The 22,348-nt window shown below is 52.3% G+C and overlaps 8 protein-coding genes across 8 annotated transcripts; 4 read left to right on the top strand and 4 right to left on the bottom strand.

Moving 5' to 3' along the window:
• Positions 1-538: 538 nt before the first annotated feature.
• On the top strand, positions 539-4,978 carry K489DRAFT_386735 (patatin-domain-containing protein; the record flags this gene model as incomplete). Its single annotated transcript, XM_033606253.1, has 1 exon — positions 539-4,978. The coding sequence occupies one exon, from the start codon at positions 539-541 to the stop codon at positions 4,976-4,978; it is 4,440 nt and encodes a 1,479-aa protein (XP_033463419.1).
• Positions 4,979-5,250: 272 nt separating this feature from the next.
• K489DRAFT_367602 (uncharacterized protein) lies at positions 5,251-5,652 on the bottom strand (the record flags this gene model as incomplete). Its single annotated transcript, XM_033602872.1, has 1 exon — positions 5,251-5,652. One exon carries the CDS (start codon positions 5,650-5,652, stop codon positions 5,251-5,253), a length of 402 nt encoding a protein of 133 aa, XP_033463418.1.
• A 1,674-nt stretch (positions 5,653-7,326) lies between these two features.
• K489DRAFT_114333 (uncharacterized protein) lies at positions 7,327-9,539 on the bottom strand. Its single transcript, XM_033598920.1, has 7 exons — positions 9,271-9,539; positions 9,143-9,215; positions 8,912-9,087; positions 8,694-8,852; positions 8,579-8,636; positions 7,546-8,491; positions 7,327-7,486 (listed from the first exon to the last, which is right to left on the bottom strand). Exons 1-7 carry the CDS (start codon positions 9,452-9,454, stop codon positions 7,412-7,414), a joined length of 1,671 nt encoding a protein of 556 aa, XP_033463417.1. The 5' UTR covers positions 9,455-9,539; the 3' UTR covers positions 7,327-7,411.
• Positions 9,540-11,836: 2,297 nt separating this feature from the next.
• On the top strand, positions 11,837-14,602 carry K489DRAFT_114266 (uncharacterized protein). The gene is made up of 2 exons (XM_033598919.1): positions 11,837-12,512; positions 12,587-14,602. The coding sequence occupies exons 1-2, from the start codon at positions 11,980-11,982 to the stop codon at positions 14,139-14,141; spliced, it is 2,088 nt and encodes a 695-aa protein (XP_033463416.1). The 5' UTR covers positions 11,837-11,979; the 3' UTR covers positions 14,142-14,602.
• On the bottom strand, positions 14,168-15,893 carry K489DRAFT_392596 (60S ribosomal protein L7; the record flags this gene model as incomplete). Its single annotated transcript, XM_033606744.1, has 3 exons — positions 14,168-15,195; positions 15,366-15,477; positions 15,877-15,893. The coding sequence occupies 3 exons, from the start codon at positions 15,891-15,893 to the stop codon at positions 14,566-14,568; spliced, it is 759 nt and encodes a 252-aa protein (XP_033463415.1). The 3' UTR covers positions 14,168-14,565.
• Positions 15,894-16,209: 316 nt separating this feature from the next.
• Positions 16,210-16,992, top strand: K489DRAFT_428752 (EAP30-domain-containing protein; the record flags this gene model as incomplete). Its single annotated transcript, XM_033608347.1, has 1 exon — positions 16,210-16,992. The coding sequence occupies one exon, from the start codon at positions 16,210-16,212 to the stop codon at positions 16,990-16,992; it is 783 nt and encodes a 260-aa protein (XP_033463414.1).
• Positions 16,993-17,926: 934 nt separating this feature from the next.
• K489DRAFT_367597 (uncharacterized protein) lies at positions 17,927-20,530 on the bottom strand (the record flags this gene model as incomplete). The annotated part of the gene is made up of 1 exon (XM_033602871.1): positions 17,927-20,530. The coding sequence occupies one exon, from the start codon at positions 20,528-20,530 to the stop codon at positions 17,927-17,929; it is 2,604 nt and encodes an 867-aa protein (XP_033463413.1).
• A 447-nt stretch (positions 20,531-20,977) lies between these two features.
• Positions 20,978-22,120, top strand: K489DRAFT_428751 (uncharacterized protein; the record flags this gene model as incomplete). The annotated part of the gene is made up of 1 exon (XM_033608346.1): positions 20,978-22,120. The coding sequence occupies exon 1, from the start codon at positions 20,993-20,995 to the stop codon at positions 22,118-22,120; it is 1,128 nt and encodes a 375-aa protein (XP_033463412.1). The 5' UTR covers positions 20,978-20,992.
• Positions 22,121-22,348: the final 228 nt, after the last annotated feature.

Raw genomic sequence — 22,348 nt, 5'->3', positions numbered from 1 at the left:
TGCTCCGGATCGACCTTCGGCCCGAGCTTATGTAATGTCAAAATTGGTTTCTAGCCCTATGTAGGTGGACTGGCATGCATCATCGTTGGTCAATAGCCACAAAAACGCAGTCTATTGATTGTGCAAAACCTCCTTGAACAGACAGAATCCGGCGTGGGCACTCGACATGCCATTATGAACAACGATTGTTGATTTGAAGCTTTGGAGATATTCTTGTCCGGATCAATCCGTGACACGCAAAAAGTCGAGTGGAGAGGACGTGACCGCAGCAAAAAGATACTAGCCCGACAGCTTCTTTTCCGGCGCTACCGAGACCTAACAAATGTGCACGTTTTGCCTTTGATTCGTCTTCGTCATCCGCGCATACTGCCACTATAGCAACGTGCAGCTCGAACGGTCTCTGCTGCCACGTGCAGAAAGCAAGACCATGGTCGGCAATCATGTCAACCTCACCGGCGCAGCAGTCGAGCTTGTCGACACTTCGATTCCTACACAGTTTCCGGGTGGTGCTAAACATTCATCACGAAATCTTCTCGGCATGATCGCTGGCCTGTTCTTGGGTATCTTCACAGTGGTCCCAAGTTTGCTATATTGGACAGTCTCTTTCGTGACCTTAACGCTGCCGACATGGCTATTTTCGTTTTTGTCGACCAGTCTGACTTTCACTATGAACATGACGACCCTTCTATTGTTGTTATTGGTCTTCGCCTCGGCCGTGAGCTGGTTCGTCAGGTACCGGTTCCTCAACATGTACGCTCGCCTCCCTCCGGAGCCGCAGCGTAAGGATCCCGAAGTCGAAGTCTTCCCAGACTCTCAGGAAACAGACTCCAAGCCTGGCCTGGCGAATTACTTTGATGAGTTCCTCTCGGCAATCAAAGTTTTCGGATATCTGGAACGACAAGTCTTCCACGAGTTGACTAGATCTATGCAAACCCGAAAGCTCATCGCAGGTGAAACTTTGCTGTTGGAGGAAGAAAAGGGGTTTTGCTTGGTTGTGGACGGGCTGGTGCAAATTTTCGTCAAGTCAAATCGATCCAGCGATGCAGATGCCTTCGCCGAGCCAAACTTTGTAGAGGACGAGATACACGACGAGAAGTCCCAGAGCAATCGCAATTATCAGCTTCTAACTGAAGTGAAGAATGGTGCTCCAATGTCATCCTTATTCTCAATCCTAGCCTTGTTCACAGACAACGTCAAGCTGCGGTACCACGAGGAGGACGATTCCGTCACGACTCAAGGTCCCAGTCCATCAAATCGGCAGCGTCCTCGTCATGCCCATTCAGTCGACGAAGATTTCGCCAATGAGTCTGGTGCCAACAGCCCGGCGACATGGACATCACGTCCATCATCACGGCACCGAGCTTCCTCAAATATGGCACTGACAGTTTCGGGCAATGTTATGAGAGATCCTCCCCCTTTGGCGTTAGACTCTGGTGCAGAACCATCACATCTCCATCCGAGCAGAGGCCCAGGTTTCTCGCGGAGCAGTAGCTATCGACAGTCTAAGCTCAAACAGCAAGCTTCTGCACATCCAGACATTGTGGCTCGGGCTACTGTAGATACAACAATTGCAATCATCCCCGCAAGTGCCTTTCATCGCATTACTAAGATGTTCCCGAAGGCCACTGCCGACATTGTCCATGTGATTCTCACTCGCCTGCAGCGCGTGACACTCGCAACTGCTCACGCCTACCTCGGCTTGACGAGCGAAGTCTTACGTACGGAACGTCTGATGGATCGCTATACGTGCTACGATCTTCCAGACTTCCTTCGTGGTCAGCCTTTGGAGCGTCTAAAGGATAAATTTCGCCAAGAGCACGAACGTATCGGACCCGAAAATGGCATGAAAGGCATCGCATTACATAATCCGCAGGTCGCGTCCCGAAGACGAACAACAAGCACAGTCAAGCGCGACGCTGCGATACAGGCTCGATTCGCTGCGCGTCATGGGTCGCTGGCGATTGCTGACATGTACACAGAACGTAATGGCATCAGTCCTGGCGATCTGCTTACGAATATGCACACTGCTCGAGCACCTGGCCGCCGCAGTCAACCGGGAAGCTTTTCGCAGCCCTACTCGGCTCCAAAGTCTCTACATGCTGGTGATGCCCTCAGCCCAGCAAGCCACAAGCAACGGGATCCGTTCGAGCCACGAAATAGCCCCAGGGCCACGATACATCGACAAGAGTCTATGGACGAAGACTTGTTGTTCAGGGAGTCTATTATGGAATGTATGACAAAGGCCATCGGATTGCGGAATGGCAAAGACTCAGGACGACGTCCCGAGTCCGTCGCTCAATCGCCTCGTCTCGTGTCTTATGATTCTAAGCGGCAAAGTGCAGTATTTAACAATGCCTTTGGGTTCCTAGACCCTTTTGAAGGATATATGGATGATGCGGAATCTGCTGCTTCTGTATCTGCCTTCAGCTTTGGCGGCTCGGCCAACATTCTCGAAGATCTAAAGAATGAAATAGAGATTGTCTTCTTCCCTAAGGGCTCGGTCTTGATCGAAGAAGGCGAGCGAAATCCAGGGCTTTATTATGTAATTGACGGTTTCCTGGATGTCAGCGCCTCGGTCGATGAACACGAGGCTCGATCGAACATCCTCGGAACAATGGAGCAGCCCGACGACGACGATGATGCCATCCGCCTGCCAGCATTCAGCAACAGAGGCCGAACCCCAGACAATAAACGACCGAAATCAGCAGGAAAGGAACATCATCGACGAAGGCGGACGGGTCAGGCACGGAAAAGCCTGTTCCTGATCAAACCGGGAGGAATAGCCGGGTATCTTGGTGCTGTGTCCTCGTACCGGTCTTTCATTGACGTCAGGGCTCAGACCGATGTTTATGTTGGTTTCCTTCCACGGACCGCTGTGGAGAAGATCGTTGAAAGATATCCTATTGTCTTGCTCACGATGGCAAAACGTCTGACGAGTCTGCTCCCACGACTGATCCAACACATCGACTTTGCTCTTGAGTGGGTCCAGGTCAGCGCCGGGCAAGCCATTTACCACCAGGAACAGGAAAGTGATGCCATTTATATCGTACTAAATGGCCGGTTGAGAGCTATCCAAGAAGAAGACAATGGGTCCATGAGAGTTATTGGGGAATATGGACAAGGAGAGAGTGTGGGTGAATTGGAAGTATTAACAGAAACGACCCGCCAGGCAACGCTCCATGCCATTCGAGACACTGAACTTGCCAAATTCCCAAAGGCTTTATTCAACAGCCTTGCTCAAGAACACCCAGGCATCACTATCAAGATATCCAAGATCATCGCGTCTCGGATGAGAACTTTGCTTGACACGTCGTTCAACGAGAAAACCCATGACAGTAGAATGGCTTACTCTCGCTCCGGTGGAAGATCTAACCTCAATTTACGCACTGTTGCGATCATACCTTGTTCAGCTGGCGTCCCAGTTGTCGATTTTGGTCATAAGCTTCAAAACGCTCTGAACCAAGTCGGTACACCAAGCGGCGTGGCGGTACTCACTCAGTCCACCATTTTAAATCACTTAGGACGGCACGCCTACAGTAAGATCGGAAAGCTGAAGCTTTCCCAGTACCTCGCTGATCTGGAAGAACGTTACGGTTTGGTTCTCTATGTCGCCGACACAACTGTGAAATCTCCGTGGACTCAAACTTGCATCAATCAAGCCGATTGCATCTACCTCGTCGGGCTAGCAGACGGTTCGCCTGCGATTGGTGAGTATGAGAGATTTTTGCTCACGACCAAGACCACCGCCCGCAAGGAGTTGGTCCTTTTGCATGCTGAGCGATATTGTCCCTCGGGCATAACACGGGCCTGGTTGAAGAATCGTCCCTGGATCAACGGAGGGCACCACCATGTTCATCTGGCCGTTAGATCAGCACCCGAGCCTGCCAGTCAACAGCCGAATAATTTTGGGGACGTCTTAAAGCAACGCGTCCAGGTGCTGCAAGCTGAGATTCACAAATATACTTCTCGAAGAGTCCGGCAAACACCACTGTACTCATCTGAAACGCCTTTCAAAGGTGATTTTCATCGTCTGGCTAGAAGGCTTTGCGGCAAATCTGTTGGTCTTGTTCTTGGCGGTGGTGGTGCCAGAGGCCTTGCCCATGTCGGCATCATTCGAGCACTGGAAGAAGCTGGATTGCCGATTGACATCATTGGAGGCACTTCGATTGGTGCATTCGTCGGAGCGGTTTATGCACAAGACGCGGATGTCGTTCCCATGTACGGCCGAGTCAAAAGGTTTTCCGGACGTATGGGCAGTGCTTGGCGCTTCGCTCTGGATCTCACATACCCATCAGCTTCGTACACTACTGGCCACGAATTCAATCGTGGCATCTTCAAGATCTTCGGCGATAGCCAGATCGAGGATTTTTGGCTGGAATTCTACTGCAATTCGACCAACATCTCGAACTCACGACCAGAAATTCATACGAGTGGATATGTCTGGCGGTACGTTCGTGCATCCATGTCCCTGGCTGGTTTGTTGCCGCCCATGTGCGATGAAGGCCACATGCTGCTTGACGGTGGCTACACGGACAACCTAACAGTCTCGCATATGCGTACATTGGGTGCTGATCGAATCTTCGCCGTTGACGTCGGCGCAGTAGACGACGACAGCCCACAAGACTACGGCGACAGTCTGTCGGGATTCTGGGCATCCATAAACCGCTGGAACCCATTCTCCTCCCATCCTAATCCGCCGACTCTGGCGGAAATCCAGGCGAGGTTGGCATACGTGAGCTCCGTTGACAACCTTGAGCGTGCGAAGAACATTCCAGGCTGCCACTACATGCGCCCTCCGATCGAGGCGTATGGTACCTTGGACTTTGGGAAATTTGACGAAATCTATCAGGTGGGATACCAATTCGGTAAGAAGTACCTCGCTGATCTCAGGGAAGAGGGACTTTTGCCGGGTTTTGAAGAGACCGAAGAGAAGCGAAACCTACGGCGGACAATGGCTCCGAGGCGCGCCAGTATATGATTGCAACTTCGTAATTGATTGACAAGATGAAATCCGCCTGATACGCAGAATTTGCTCAACTACACAATGTCAAGTCTACACGTCGTACGAAACGACAATTGAGTTGCTACTTGCCGTGAAAACTGCTTCTCTCTACCTGTTCTATTCCCAACTCGGACTCTGGGCACATTATTGCACTCGCGCCTTTTTGAACGATTCGCTGAATCCGCGTGCCCTACTGGTCGAGATCGTGCTGCTACGACGACACTTGGAGCCGAGGTGGAGGGTGAGGTTTATTGTTTGACAGATCGCGTTTGTAGAGCGGCAGATATTCTGTGACAGCTCGAATGAAGACCAAACCAGCCCACAATTGGACACACTTTAGCAATAATCAGAATGTAAAACGCACTGCGATTTTGGGCAGAGCGATAATATTGAGACTTTGCAGTAGTCTCCTTAACAGATTGTCTGGACCATGTCTTGGTATCCGGCGTCTCGATGTTCCGCCTATCCTGGGATCCATGAAGCAGCTCTTGCTTTGGGTACCGCTGCTTCGTGAGAGACTTCAATTCAGCAATATCTACTCTCACAGCATCGTGTTCAGATTTGAAAGCGTCCCACTCAGCCCTTTCAATCATGATCTTCTCCGGTTGGAATGAATCCTTTGCTTTTCCCTTGCAAGTTTTCCTTAACATTTCAGCGGAGTCGTCAGACTTTCGCTGGAGGCCTCTTCCTCCCCGTCATCTTCGTTGTCGACATTGTCAGCATCCGACCCAGGCCATTCCTCCATCAGCAGGCGACGTGTACCATCAACGTCCCTGCGCAAGGATGCTAAAGTATCATCAAGCTCACTGTTCCCGAGAGAAGTCAGCCTGCGCATTTTCGCACAGAGATCGTCTGCTGTTTCTAGGTACACGAATTTGTCCTGCTAATTATCTAGAGTGCAGGCGAGAAGCACCATAAACCTGGCATCAAATACTTAGGGCACCCTAGGTCTGATAGAAATTCCTTCAGGAGCTTGATCACGTCGGGATACTTCTCCTCGTCGAACAAATCATGGGCCTTGTCATACCCAGCGTTCCAGGACTCCATGACTCCAGGTAGATACTTCTAGAGAGTCCCCGCCATCGTGTCGCAAGGCGCTGTCGGAGATATTGATGAAAGCTGCGCGCAATATAAAGGTTTTGCAAAGGTGTGGAGGAATGATGAGAACGCACTCTTGCACATGTCACTTGCTGGTCCAATGCAGTAGAGTCTTTCAAGAATGTGCCAATCTATGCTGGCCGACCCACACACACACACACGCGCACGCATCATATCATAGTTTCACTACCTTGATCTTCAACAGACAGGCTTCTCATAGAAAACTCCACACCATCAAGTAGAACCACGATCTCAAAAGGTCGAGGAAGAGATGATCACGAGGGACACTCGTTTTCACCGACATTGGTGAAGATGCAGAAGATGTGTCGCGGGCAACCATTAGCGGAAACATAAACATGCTCGTGCTTGTGAAATCCGTCGCAGATGTTGTCCTTTCATTCGCCATTCACCATGGCTTATCACAGGAAATGGTCAAATTGGACGGAACGATCAGAGAACTATTTTGATATCTTCTTTCCCGGTTACTAATTCAACATGCGCGAGCTAGCCAGCTTTTTGCATCGAGCCATCGGGCCGATTCCCTTGGGGCTGTCTCCGAAATCCGTTAACGGGTCCGCGTTGCGGGCCGAAATCAATCCCTTGTTTGGCGATCCATTTTAAACCTCAGCTCACACTTCGCAATTCACACATGTGATGGATATTACACGATGAGAGCTCTACCTCGTTCTATAGTTGGTCTCTCTTCATGTGCGGGAAAATATCACAAGGTAAGAAATGAGGGAGTTTCGCATCGTGAGAATGTGTGACATGATTTGCGCAAGCATGCCTACCTAGTACTGGTGTATGTACTGCGAAGCGAAACAATGCGACTATTCGAATATGGTCACGATCATTGTAGCTGTTTGAGAGACCTCGAGTCGTTGATCATATTATACTGCGTCCAAAAGTTGATGAATTGTCCTACCCCTTTTGGATGTTGTGGTTTCGAGCTGTATTCAAAAATGAAGCCCTGCGAGGATGGGGTACGGATTTGTTTCGATCGAATCTTGCGACCTACCGAATATCTTGTCATGTGTACAACGTTGCGAACCGTCGGCGTCTTTACATCTAGATGGAAAGAAGATGTACGTCGTCGAGCGAGTCAGCGAGCCCATATCTCACGACGATGTGGCGGTCGATGATGAACAGGAAGCAGGAGCAAAATACGAAACCATCGACACGGTATGGTTGAAGACCATGGAAATGGTCCTCGTGGAGATCACGAAACGATCTGGTGCATTGGGCAAGGCGCGTGTGGGTCTCATAAATCATATATATGGTATCTTCGAAACGTCCCTTACCTTCCGACGCTTAGGCGCCGAAAATTATGTTGAACCACTTGTCGAACGCGTTCCTGTACGGCGGCTGGACGTAGTTCCGGGTATACTGAAGATAAAGTCAGCATGATAGTTCTTTCATGTACATGTGCATTTGAGTTGTCTTACCTCCTCGATTTCTTCGACTTCGCCCTTGAGATCGACTTCCTCGGGCTTGCGCATCTTGGCCTTCTTGATCAAGGACCATCCGATGAACAGAACCGGAAAGAGGCCGACCATGAAGTAGCTGAAGATGAAATCCTCGACAGCCCAGAAGGTAGGTAGGAAGACAGTGTAGCCTCCGACGAAAGTCATGATGAATGTCCAGAACAGACCATACCAGGCTGCATAAGGTTGAAACCAAGATCGGTAAGGTAAGGACTCGCGTGGAACTCCCTGGGCCTTCAAAGCCCGCATCCAGAACAAGAAGGTAGTGCACATCACACTGAAGTTGATCAACTGCGATGCCGTGATCAAGCTGATGAACCAGGTTAGGACCTTCTGAGAGCCCTTACTGACCGAGAGGAATGCTAGTAAAGAGATGAGTAGCACGAGCACGACCGAATAGATCGGCACGCCGGCTCGGTTCGTGCGGGCGAAGATCTTCGGAGCTTTGCCGTCCAATGCTAGCCCGAAGAGACTTCGGGATGCACAGTACATGTAGCTGTTGCCGGCCGAGAATGCCGAGAGAAGCACAAGGACATTTATGATATCGGGCAAGACCTGGATCTTGAGCCGTAACATCGCAATAGTATAAGGACTTGATCCAGCGCCAGGCTTGCCGTCTCGGAACGCGGCAATCAATGTCGGGTCGTTGTAAGGGACATTGATGCCTACGCAAAGGGCGCCGAGAACGAAAAAGGCTGTTAATCGATAGAAGACACCATTGAAGGCCTTCGGCATCACTTTCCGAGGATTGACGGATTCTCCTGCGCTCATTGACACATAATCAGGCCCCGCAATCACGAAACTTGCTTGGATCAAGCACTGTAGAAAGCCCAGGAAGTATCCGAGTTGGCCATCGTAGTATAATGTCTTGAAGGATCCGGGTTCTTGCCAGTACCGAAAGCCGTACCTGGTGTATTAGTCAGCAGGAATTCACTAGCGTGGAATGTGGCTTCTTCAAGTCCAATGTGGGGAAGTGGACAAAAGGACGCCTCACCTGTCGCCGAGTGGATTGCCGCCGAGCATAGAGATGAAAGTCCAGATGATCAGGCCGACTGTCGCCACGAGTCAGAAACCATGCGTCGAACAAGCAAGCTTTTCAGCAGACTCACCTATGAGTATTACTTTACCCAAGGCTGCCCAGAATTCAGTCTCGCCATACCACTTCACACTGACCACATTGATCGCTGCATAAAGTGCGATGACAATGGCGACGATGGCACCGGTCGGAACGGACTCCGCTCCTGGCCAGTAGCGGATTATAACATTGCCTGCACTGACATTAGGACTGTGCAAAGTTACGAGTGCTCTTGCTAGTTCTGTGACTCACATGCTGTAATCTCGAATGGCACCAGAATCGCCTCGAAAACGAAAAAGTTCCATCCGGCGGCGAACCCAAACGAGGGGTGAACATAGCGATCAGCGAATCGGATGAATGGCGAGGAAATGGGCAGATATGTGACCATCTCGGCCATGCACATGGTGACAGCGAGGATTACAGAGCACCTATCGGTCTGGTTAGCAAATTCGCTGTCCGGGTAATCGAACCTTACAAGCATACCAGAAAGCGAACGCGATCAAAAGACTACCGGGTCCACCGTTGAGCAGACCTCGACCGATCTGAACGTAGAGCGCTGGGATAAGGTGAGCAGGCATAACAGTGAGAATGGAGTTGTACATCGTCCGAACCTGTTCCGATGGTGCCGCCAATACCAATCAGTTGCAAGTGACGAGCTTTCAAGCTACGATGAGTCTGGTCACGGACCGTGCCTGACTGCACGCGCTCAATATCGCTGCCATCGTAGGTCGGCGGAGTATCAGTGACTTGAGTAGAGACTCCGAAGTCTTTCTTCTTCTCGTAGTGGTCGGTCATGGTAATGAAGATCTACGCCTGTCCGACAGAAGACAAGCAGTAGAAGTTGACACAAGACAAAGTGAGATCAGCCCAACATGATCGCATCGAGCTGGCGGCCATGCCTGGCATATATACTCGCGGATCAAGGTGGCACAGCTAGATGCGAGGAAATGCGAGGCGGTCTTGCTCTAGCCACCAAGTGCTCGAGACCAAGACTTGCATTGCTTGATTGATCGGACAGGGCGACTTGAGGCATCGCAGCCGGCAGAGAAAAGCTCTCTCGAGAGTGTGATGGTGGTAACTACAACGGGAGGCGCCGACAAGTAGCAGTCCGAGGTGGCCCAGACGTGGTAGCATGGTTGACGTGCTCGCAGGATATCAGCCCGCGCACGCGAGGATGGTCGCATGCAGCAAGGGTAGGCGGACTTGGCGTCAACGACCTTCGATTGGCGAGTCCATAGGAACCAATACTCGAACGCACTAAGATCTCTCGAGGTGCCGCTTAGTGTCTGAAGTTACATGCAGACTTGTACGATGTGAGAACATAGAAGGGCTACTAGAATGGAAATGGAAGCAGCCGATCTTCGGACCACGCGACACTCGCGGCATGGACGTTCAAGCGGGAAAAAAGTCAATTCACGCTACGGGAGCAGTAGACGAATGTGGTCAAGGCTCTGGTAATGGCGCAAACCCACTGCGACATAGGCGGTGGCGGTGGCATAATGAATGAAAGAATACAGCCCGGTGATACTCCCGTCGAGAGCAGGAGGAGGGTGGACGCTGCGCCGCAGCAATAATAAGCTGATGAATGTGGTGAGGTTGATGCTGATGGCGAAATTCTTGCTCTCTCCGAAACTCTCAGGGCTAGATTTTAGGTGCTGACCCGTGAGATAAGATTTTGTTAGAGCCATGCACCGAGAGAAATTCAATCGACGACAACAATAGCAATATGACTAGATGAGCATTTTCATGTTCATGCGGTTTAGGAGTACGAGTTTTTGGGTTTCGTCATGAACCCTCGCAATCAACCTGCAGTACATGTGTGAGAATAAACCTTGGAATGGTACGAGGCTCGTGGGATGGCGAACGCCCCCGAGGGTTGATTCTTGGCGTATGTTTGATCTTCGACTTGGCCTGGTCATGGACAAGACGTGGTACTTCTGTACCTCCGCACCGGGTCGCTTAGTGTATTCCCATCGGCAGCGCCGTGTGTGTTGGTGGAAGGTTGCAGGTGTCGCGGTGCAGGTATGCATGAGTGGTGCGTGATGGGAGAGAGTGTGTGTGCAGCTTGCGGAGTCATCAATGAGTGCTGCAATCGGCCACCGCTCGAAGTACTGTAATAATAATCATTCCATGCTTGACCTTTCGAATGTAAACATTATGTGGCACGCTTGTCGCCTTGTATTATTTCCCCACTTCTGCTGGAGGGTAGATCACAATGAGTAAAGGGAAGCGAAGCCGCCGTCGCGTGATATTTTATCACATACCTCTCTGACAAAGAGATGTGAGGTATATTCACTTGTGAAATCGGGCTTACTTTAGTCCTACTGGGCGTTCTGCAGGGAAGAAGACGCGAGTTATGGACTGGCTGGTTCTCCGGGCTATCCGGATCAGTCTGGATTCATCACCACCAAGACGTTCCTCAGAAATTGCTCGTTCAAGGAAATAATCCATGCCCGGGCGTTTCCAGAATATTGGCTTGTTGGTTCATCCGCCCCTATACATTTCACCATCAATCATTTAAATGACGCATCCGCGGCGAGAGAGGTCTCGTGAGAAATGCACCTTCGACGCGGTGAGGATTGCATTGCTTTCTGACCACCCAGACGAACCAACGGCTCGGCTATTGTCACTGTAATCCCGTGGCAGTATTGTACCACCATTGATCAGAGAGAACCGAGCTGTTTTCTGCGCGATACCACTCCAGCCACTGTCGAAAGTTCAGACGTCGACTTGGCCCGAGATTCGTGAATTGAACGTTCTCGCATAGTTCGCATTGTCACGAGCAAGAAACTCGGAATGGGCGAAACTCGGATTGGACCTAGTTGAGAGGTTTCCCATGGCGGCTGCGGAGAAGTGAGGGGATGAATTCTCAGCCGTCTACACCACACGGCGTGCCGTCCCTTCTGTTCCCGCTCGACTTTCAATGTTCGTGCCTGGCGCACGCTTCTCCGAAACATCAACAGGGCAATGCATTTCTCCTCTTCTTAAGACACGATGCTTAAGTGGGACGTGGCGCCCCAAGAGAATCGGCATCTCCAGTAGACTTTGCGACTAGGCTTGACGACTCTCTCATTGTTACGTATTTGACGTTCACACGGATCACTATATGGTGAACACCGACCGCCGGGTAGCCAATCAATCACCCAAGCAAGCTCTGGACCACGCAAACGTGTGATGCTCACGCGGCCGTGTCGACCCACTAGTCGCAAAGCCATTGCATGTACCACCTGTGAAGGCACGCGCAACGACCACAGGTCTGCCGGGACTTGGCATGAGCGAAAGGACCGCGACCGTATGCGTATAGCAGCTCGACCATCCGCATGGCAGAGCCTTCCAGCAACCCGCGCGGTGCTCGAGGGAGTTATGCCAACCTAATTTGCCTCAAATGTCGAGGTCGCAAGATCAAATGTGCTTTGCCAGATAATGTCGAGATTCAGCCATCGGATATCCCACAGCCGCCGGACAGAGCATGCGCGCGATGCAAGTCTCTCAACCTTGAATGCATCGTGCAACGCACAATTCTCGGCCGTCCGGCTGCCAAGAGGCGGCGTGACGGCAATGCATCGGTTTCGGCCCCGGAGCTTTCTCCGAAGGAAGCCGATGAAGAAGTCAAAGATTACCTGGTTGCTGGAGTTCGAGACTCGGCGACGCCTTCCTCGCGGGGCGACAACCAGCGGCCGCCGCCGATCGCGGGTGAGATCTTCAAAACGATGGTTTCGCCGAGTCACCTTGCGTCGGTACTGCTGGCAAATGATCGGCGATTCGGCATCTCCATTCCTTCGCCCACTCCACAAGCCCCTCCGTCACTGTCGCGACTGGTGAGTAGTGGCATGGCAGCTATGCTTGATGAAAAGTGAGTCTCCCGCATCCCATCTTGAGCACCATCGAGTGCTTCTGTCGGGCTTCTCGGCTGACCTCATTTGCTAGTCTCCCATGGCATCGATTTTACTTGCCGATAATTCCCACGCTCGTAAGCCTCAGACCACAACTCTCGTCAGAGACCAGAGCTTTTGAGAATAAAGCGACCAAATTGCTATTCGCTCTGCTCGCACTTCTTGCAATTGACGCTCCAGTCAATCGTTTGAAAGAAGATCAGCAGCTTCGTGGTCACCTCAAGACTGCCGTCGCTTACTACGGCCAAGTCTTCTTGTTCGATCCGCCCACCCATCATCATACTGTAGCGGCACTTACGCTACTCTCTGAATACCACCCTGCAGCGTTAATTAATACCCAGAGCGCAGCTTGCACATCCGTCAAAGCTCATTTATATATTGCCTTGACTTATCGCATCGCAGAGCGGCTTGGTATGGATTCTGCTGTCACGAAGCTTCAGGATTTCCTAGACGGAAAGCCGCCAGGCGAAAACTTTAACATCGATGCGCACGTCACTGATGCCCTTCAATGGTGCCGCATCTTGATCGATGATGCTTTCGTCGACGGCTTCACCGGACACACGTCCGAGCAACAATGGGAGGTCCATCGCAAGGCCTACTTGATCATTCAGACCGTCGAAGCCGTCATGCAATTTCGACCACCGACCGTGGCGATATATTACCACTTTTGGTACTTAAAGGGAATGTGTATCCATATGCGTAGTGTCGCCATGATGAAATCCGCGAGAAAAGACCTCGCCAAATTATTCGACATCACTCAAGAAATCGAGCAAATTACCACGCAGGAAAAGAACAATATCATCGCTCAAAGGCCAATCGCCATGACCGAGGATGAAATCGAAGCAGCCTCGGCCGCTCGGATCTTGCTCGACCTGCATATGGACAAGATCAATTACGCCATTGTCGGCGCCGCGACCTTTGCCGCCATCATGCACGGCGTCTCCAAAGCCGAATGGTTCAGCCCGAAAGAGGCTCTTCAAATCAGCGACTTGGCTGTAGAAAAGCTCAAAGACCTCCAACTCGGCAAAAACCACGACACCGCACCGTTCCTGATGCGCTACCTCGTCGCCCGGCCGCACTCCTTCGAGCGCCTGATGTACGACTTCATCCAGATCGCGGGCAACCTCAAGCTCGTCGACGTCCCACACCTGCCGCCCGTACGACAGTACGCTCTCCAGCTCCTCTTCGACTGCAAAGTCATGGTAGAAGAGAACGCGATCCGACTGAAAGGCCTCAATATGCTCCACCCTTCCATCGACAGCCAATTGAAGTTCTTCACCGACTGCGCGGACAAGCTGGACGCCATGGCCACGACGCCCTGCCGCTCGGCGGAGACGGCGTTCGCGGATGGTTGCCTGAACGCGGCGAGCGCGAAATTCGTCCGCTGCTTGAGGGCGATTCTGGCCGAGTGGAAGGCCACGCTGGCGGAGAACACGGCGCATTATATGCCGAAGCTGGACGAACATGTGGAGCCGCTGGCCACGTTTGATGTCTATGATGATTCGGCGTTTGATGTTTTGTTCAACCAGTGGAGTAGTTGGCCACAGGCGGGAATGCTCGACCTCTCCTCCATGGGTCAGGGGGGTTAAAAGGCCATGTCTGAGGGCGTGTCCGTGTCTCGGGTAGCATCAGGCCTTTGCTGGATTTCAGGCGCTGTAGTTGCATCCTGCTGCTCCAATCGCAATATGTCAAGAATTGGACTGCATTGCTCAGTACTCAACGACAAGGCATCTCCCACACTGGCCGGAAACGAGAGAAGATAGAAAGTTCTGTTTGGACACATTTGATTGAGAAATGACTGCATTGACCTATGCATGCATAGAACGCTCACATAGTTGACAGGGAACACTTGCGACACGACAGTGAAGGATATGTTGAAGAATAAGAATTTTCATTTTTGGACAAGGACCTTTTCGTGATATTCCCACGTCGATCATGCGCCGTGCGCCTACCAAAGCATGATGCTAAAACCCACTCCCCTTTCATGACATTTTCCGCACGAAAAACAAAAATCTAGTTCATCTGGCGGATGAGAGCGTTGATGTACTCCTCCCGGTTACCCAAGTCACCACCCTCGACGAAGTGGAGGAACTTGCGGGGACGGAAACCACCGGTGGGGTTGCTGAGCTTGAAGGGCCAGAGGAAGTTGCTGGCTTGCTTGAAGTTGGGGCCAACGGTGTAGATCTCGTGGATCAAGTCCTCCATGCAGACAATGTTGTATTGGCCGAGGTGCTCCTCAATGATGGCGTTGTCGGTCAGAGGAATACGCTGCTTCTGGGTAGTCTTGGCGTATCCACGCTTGTAGATGAGCTCGCGGACAGACTTGAGGTTGGGGAAACCGTAGGCGACGAAAGGCTCGACGATCTTGAGCATCTCCAAGGTGGCCTTGGTCAGGCGGATGAAGACACCGTTGTTGATCTGGAGAAGACGGAGGAGCTGAAGAGTCTTGCGCTTCTTGGGGTCGATCTTGTTGATACCCTTGATACGGACGACGAACACGAGCTTGGGCTCGGCGGGGACATAGTAGCTACCCTCCGACTTGGCGACGCGAGCGAGACGGATCTTCTCGCGCTCTGCGTCACGGTACTCCTTGACGTATGACTCGGCACGCTTGAAGATCTGCTCACGCTTCTTCTTGTTGTCCTGAGCAAGATGTCAGCTCCTGAACGACTGAGAACTCCAAGCGTAAAAAAACAGTTTGACCATAATCAGTCCCGAAAGATGGTTAACAAAACGACATCATCGCCCGTAGGCTAGCCGAAGTAGTTGGTAGACTTCATCATAATGGAGATGTGTTTGGACGGCAGGCTTACCTTCTTGCGAGTATCCCGCTCGGCGGCCTTCTCGGCGCGCTCCTTCTCCTGGCTCTTGCGCTTCTTGAGCAGGGTCTCGGGGACCAGGACCTGGTCCTTGGTGGCAACGGTACTATGTCAAAGAGTCAGTCGGTCCGCTCAAAGCCAGCATAAGCATGGCTTCGAGTGAAGAATTGCGGCGCAGTCATCTGCTGGCTCTCATGCATTCTCCTGGAGCACTTGATGTGCTGAAGTCGACGGGAGTAACCCCGAACGACCATTCCTCGCGATGCGAGATGCCCTCGCAACAGCGCGAGCTGTCGGTAAGGGCCAGTGATAAAATTGCATCTCTGCCAAGTTCACTGCCAGATCAAGTTCTGACGGGCCATTGCTGACACCGTGCAGGACTGAAGTGGAATTATCAAGGTACTCCTTTCCATCTCCCGGAGCAAAGCATGTTGAGCTTAAGCGGACCGACCATTGCGCAACTCTTTACCCGAAGCCAGGTTTGGTGGTAATGGACTCAACGTACGACTTTCCGGCGGCCATGGCGACAATTGATATATTGTGTTGTCGTTGAATGTTGATTGAGCGTCGGGATGCAGTGTCAAACGACGACGATGAAACTTTTCGTGCATCAAATGTTCGCGTGCCGACGCTCGAAAGTGCGTGGCTCGTGCGTTCTTGGCAGCACCAGTACCAAATTTATGCGCAAATGGGTAAATTCCATACCCGCGCTTTCGGCCTCACATGGTGAACGTCACGGAAAGCTTTCCGCAACTAAACGACCTCTCTTCATGGCCATTGCCTGGACACAATGGTATACTTCACCACAGTGTAACGACATTGGTGGTCTCTTCATCGTATGGCTTCGAATCGCAGGGGAGTGGGCCTGAGCGCCTTCTCGAACGCGGCAATATCTTCTGATCAGTATGCTCGTCACGGTGCGGCATTGCGTTCGTCCCACGCAGACGCCCTTGCCAACCAGCTATCGGTCTTTCAGGCTGCACTGCATAATTTTTCGCTCACGCATGCAAAGGACATTCGAAGCGATCCTGTATTCCGTGCGGAATTTGCGCGCATGTGCCATGCTATTGGTGTCGATCCACTCGCCGGGAGCAATACCCGTGCTCGAGAGTTAAGTGGCAAGGGCGAGAGTATCTGGGCGAAGATGCTCGGGACGAGTGTGAACGATTTCTACTTCGAACTGGGTGTTCGGCTTGTGGAGGTATGCCGAGACACACGCAGCGAAAACGGCGGCATGATTCCCCTTTCAGAAGCCCGAAAGAGGATTTCTCAAGGTCGCAATCTAGTGGGCGGAAGCATCGAGGTTACCGATGACGATGTCTTGCGTGCACTGGAGAGCCTCGAGCCGCTCGGTGGGATGTTCAAGGTGACTGTACTCGGCTCGAATAAATTCATCAGATCCGTGCCGAAGGAGTTGAACCCCGATCAAGCAACTGTGCTCGGAGTGATTCAAATTCTTGGCCATGTGACAGTTTCCATGCTTCGCGACAATCTCATTTGGGAGCACGCGCGGTCAGTCGCTGTCATTGAGGATCTGGTCGCCGATGGTCTAGTCTGGATTGACTTGCAAGCAGAGGAGACCGAGTACTGGAGTCCGGCCTCTATGCACGAGGACAGCTGATCTAGACTGTCTTCATTGGATGACTCGTTGCGTCGATACATACCGACGCTCCAGAAGCTCGGCAGTAACTACGGCTGACGGCGGCAGTGCGACTTCGCAAGGTCCCAAGCACAACAAATTCTTTCAAATCCGTGTTCCATGTAAGCCGTACTTTCACTGTGTGAGAGTTTCGGACTGAAGGCAACATTGTTGTTGCTCGCTTTCGATAAAAGTGGCGGACTTGCCGTTCCAGAAGAGAGAGCCGTGCTAGCGCCTGAAGAGACCGGTCACGTCTCCCGCCAAATCAGAGGGACCGATATGGCGGCTCTCTACTTTATGAGTGGCAGCGGGACAACAGCAAGACATTTGTCACCAAAAAGTTCGCTTCACCTGAAAATCTTAGGGTTGATTCATCACACAATTGAAGCATTTGACCTCATCGGATCAAAGATGCTTAAGACTGGCGCAGCAATCCTATATCGCTCGGGTCGTCAAGAATATTGTACCAGCTTTGATGCCTGACATAATCTTGACCAGCAGCAGTTCCGTGCTATCCATTGATATCTTCATTTCGCCGTAGAATGATATACCCCATAACCCTAGCAGCATCGCCCGCCATTTTCTTCTACAATAATGAGGACACGACATGAACGAGTTCGCGCGAGTCAATCAACATGACAACAGAAAGTCATCTCGCATAGCTGGAGGTAGCGGTAGTGTATATAATCCAGAAGAGTTTCACAGATTAGTGACGGGCGAGGATCTACAGAGAGAAGATGTGCGAAATCTCTTTTAATCGAGGCAAACTTCATCGTTCTATTGACAAGAAGCACACGAGAATATGCATGACCAGCCGTTATTGGCATCACATCACACGGAAAATGCAACCATTCTTTTCGAATAACAACGCCAAGTGCAAAACGCCGCATCGTAGAGCACATCATTATGCAGTCCCTTATGCGCGAATCGCATTGCCGAGCGCACCGCCCGTGAAACCTTGACCACCTCCCCTCCGAGGTACACCACCACCGCCGCGTCCTCCACGACCGCCTCGCGCGCCTCCTCGGCCACGCTGGGGTTGTCTCTCGAAGGCATTGGCTGTGCCCTGTGTCCGCTGCTCAAGAATGCGCTCGTTGCTCTCAATGAGACCTTGTGCCTTGTCGCTGAGCGTGAGAGCCAAGCTTTGCAAGCGGCTAAGTTCGACACCGCGGCGGAAGATGATGGCGCTGTTGACTTGGTCGAGTGCGGCAGCGAGGTCTTCGTGATGAATCATCTTGGAGACGATGGCAGCAACCTTGCGAGGCTCGAGATCGAACATCTGGGCAAGGTTCTCGATGTTGAGAGTGTCGTAGAAGGGGGCGTAGGTGAAAAGATATGTTCGGAGACCCTCTTCTTGAATTTGCAGCTCCAGCATCTCCTTGATCTCGGCACTCTTAGGTAGGAGATCCCAGATCTTGATGGTGGTGATGAACTCAGCGGCCTTCTTCCACTCGCCAGCTGCAAGGGCCTTTGATGCCTGCATGACGTGATCACGAGTGTTCTCCGGAGGGCCAGTGAAGATCTGGCGTTCATGGTAGTCGAGCATACGGCGGTACGACTTGGAGATGGTGCGCTTCTTGAGGTCGGGCGCGCTGCCGGATTGAGCAAGCGTGGGAATTTCGAGAAGCATCGAGCAGGTGAGGTAGACGCACTCGAGTAGTTCGAGATTGATGTGCATATGGAACGGAAGCTGTCTCTGCCTCTCGAGTCGTTCTTGCTCGGGAGTGATCTGGGAATACCTTTGCATTTGAAGACCTTGGGCAAGCAGCTCCTTTTGGCGCTGGCTGCCGCAAATGTCCTGGAGAGCAGTCTGGCATTCGTACACAAGTCCAGCGCGGAAAGCACAGAGACCTACTTGTGTCAAGGTGCGGTTGTAAAGGATCTGGGTGTTGACATCAAAGCTTCCGATTGTCTCTTGTAAATGTGACATCAGCATCATGTCTCTGGCCTTGAAGTATTGATCGTGGAGAGCCAAGTAGTAAATCTGACACAGCATGGCGCGGCCTCGGTGAATGCCTTCGGCGTGACGGAAGAGGTATGATGCAAGAGTCTGCACGAGGCTGGCCACATCGGCACTCTGTTCTCGAGGAGTGGTTGTCGAGTCTAATGAAGCAGGTATTTGATTCCATGTGTTCTCCTCCAGAATCGCGACAACCTGTGCAGGTTTGAAGTAAACATGTTCCAGACGACGCATGACCACGCGGTTGATGCCTTCTTGCGAAGCCTCCAACTTGACGATTTCCTTGAGTCGCTCGGCGTAGATCAAGGCTCTGACGATGTTGGTGTAAAGGGCACCCTCGTCCGTCAGGCGCTCGACGTACTCTGCCGTGTGCGGGTCCACATGTTGCAGAACACGAGTGAGTTCGTCGTCGAGACGCTCAGCAAAGGAGATGATGCTGCCTGGGATCTTGAACAGTTCGCCGGGCGTAATGACGGGCTGCTTCTCATCGTCTTCCCATTCCTCAGCAACTTCCACAACAACGATGTCGCGGTTCTCGTCGAGAATTGTCAGTAGCTGTGCAATCTCCTGTTGGGCAGCCTTCCATTGATCTTGAGCCATTTGCGAACCAGTACCAGAGGTCAGGTCGAACCGGGTGGCAATGAGTGTGAGGAGGACGCGAATTCTTTGGTAGTCGCTGACAGCAACCTCCAACAGTTTCTCCATGACCTTGATCTGCTCTGTCCGATCTGTGTTCTTCCTGCCTCGTGACTCAACGATGGATCGCAGGTGTTTGAGGATGCTCTCTGGGGTGTACACCATGGCTTTACCACCAGCACCGACCAGAACGAAACCATCATCACCAGCCGCTAGATCAGCGTCCGTTGTTGCGAGTGCCTGCTTCTTGACCTTCTTCGGTGCAGGTGCGGACTCCTGAGTCACATCCTCCTTCATGTACTGAGTAGGGTCTTTCCGATATTGCTCAATTGCTTCCGCTGTAGCAGGATCTCTGTTGTTCTTCTTGATCTTCTGGTTGAGCGCAGTCAAACCCTTCTTAGCGATCGGGTTCATCTTCTTGGGTGTCACCTTTTGCTTCTCAAACGCCTCCGCCACCTGAATCTCTAGGTCGGCAATGGTCTGGATGTACACCTTGGGTGGCTTGCCGTCAAGATCGCGAATCAAGGTGGGTAGCTGGCGGATCATCTTGTCGTAGTTGTCGTTGGCAGTGTTCCAATCACTGATCTTTTCGGCATTCTCAATGAGACGGATCGTGCCCTCCAATTCATCATATCTTTTGTCCTTGGCAGATTTCACGACCGTGACTTTCTCCTCGTCACTCTCGTCCGAGTCCACTTCGACGTCGTTGCGCAAGAATCGACTCGCGCCTCTCCCACCACCTTCGTCGTCCGAGCTGCTGTCGCTGTCGTCGCTGTCATCATCGTCGTCGTCATCGTCGCTATCCTCTTCCGAGTCCTCATTCTTTGCCTTGTTCTGCTGCTCGCTGTCGCTGTACAATTCTTCCTCGTCGGAGTCGCTCTCGCTGCTGGAACTGTCGCCGTTGGTGAAAAAGCGGGAACCCATGGTTGCAAAGGTACGCTTAAAGTGAGGTACAGCACTGTTTGCGGCTTTCCTTCACTGTTGGTCACTCTTCGGACTCGAGTATTGCAATTCGTGACTCGCAGGCGCGCGTGGGCGGTCCAAAGACTCTGACGATATGTTGGCCTGCACAGTCATAGAAATTCCGTCCACTGCCCGCAATTCGAAGTCTTGGCGATCACACGTGACGATTAAGCCCCGCCGCAAGTCGGGATGCGTAATGCGGGAGGCCGGCCGAAGCTACGGAATGCTATACGATTGTCGCATTCCCTCCCATCAGGTACGTCCCTTTTCCCTGCACGACTGCGGCACGTCATTCGGCTTTGATCAGGGTAATTCTCAATGTTTGCAAGATCAGTTTGCACTCACGACATCTACTGCATTAATGTGCTACAGTACTGTCCCGGCCTATCGGCAACTCAATTCATCTTGATCGGTCATTGATCAATGTCTCGACGACATGTGAGCACCCCCCTACTCCGCGCAAAAGCGCGTCCGCGCTTCATGCACACTTTCCCATCGGACTTTCGCGCATATGCATCTTCGACGGAGACCGCCTCTGCGAGCAGTACACAGCTGTCTGCATCGTCCGAGAGCTCCGTTATGGACGGCGCACAAACCTTAGAGGCAGGCCATGCCCCGTTCACGCGGGTCCTGAAGCGGGTAGATTATGCCATGGTCCAGGCAAGTCGAGACAGTGTCCAGAAATTGGTCACGCGGATCGAAGAGCACCGCAAATTCACCGCCGTAGTTTCCACGACGCTGAAACTCAATGCGGATATTCCGGAATACAAGTTCAGGTACTCGTCCACTCACCGCCTAGGCCAGAGTCGATCAAAGATGGAGGAGGCGTACGAAAGGTTCTTCGCCGCCGCGAAAGCCGTAGATTTGCACCTGGAGGACCTACAACGCATTGACCATCGAACATTCGCCCAGCGAACCGGGGAGAAAGCGCGTCGGCGAGCACAGGGGATGTCCCCGGAACAGGTGCGCCAGTGGGCGATAAAGGCTCGTGCGGACGAGGTAGGTGCCCAAAAGCATCTGACGGAAAGTCTCGTGGCGTACAAGAAGAGCAAGGAGGAACTCCAGTCGAAAGGGAGAATGGAAGCGGAGCAAGGAAGCAAGGAGCCGCTCAGTCGGGAGGAGCTTGAAGAGGCTCGAGCCGAACAGCAGCGCAAAGACCAACAGACCCAGGAAGCCCTTCAGAAGCAGCGGGAGAAAGCGCGCCTTGAAGAGCGCAAGGTCGACGAAGAGTTCCGCAACGAGAAACAGCGCAGAGCCGCCGAAGAGCGCTGGCAGGCGGACGTCCAAGCCATGGCCGAAGCTTCCCCAGCCCCTTCAACCGAAGCGACTCCGGCTGCCGCTCTTTCCTCCTCTGGCACAGCAGCGGCAACACAAGTCATCGAGTCGGTCACCGGCGCCTCGGAACCCACGCAGCCGAAGGTCGGATGGGGCACCGGCGTGCCTCACCGACGGGCGCCTTCGGACAAGAACCGACAGATCACGACGCCGAGGTTCTCCACTGGCGGCAGAATGAGGTCTCGGAGGGTGCAGCTCAGCTGGCCGCAGCAATGAAGATCTTGCTCTCCCAGCGCAAGCGCTGTTCCTCCTATGGAGAAGTACTGGATCTATTGGTCCGAGGTGCCCCTTTCGATCGAGGCAACATGTTTCTCGACAAAGAAATCTACTCCAGGCGGCCTGCGGCGGCGATATCCGAGCACGTCTCAGATGGCGGTTCGAGCCTGAAATGGTCCGTGGGTGGAGGACATGTTAGATCAGCAGCAGGGGACATATTGTACGATA

The sequence above is a fragment of the Dissoconium aciculare genome (genome assembly GCF_010015565.1).
Source record: "Dissoconium aciculare CBS 342.82 unplaced genomic scaffold K489scaffold_2, whole genome shotgun sequence".
In the NCBI taxonomy this organism is placed as follows: domain Eukaryota; kingdom Fungi; phylum Ascomycota; class Dothideomycetes; order Mycosphaerellales; family Dissoconiaceae; genus Dissoconium; species Dissoconium aciculare.
This window is presented reverse-complemented; position numbering and strand designations above follow the sequence as displayed.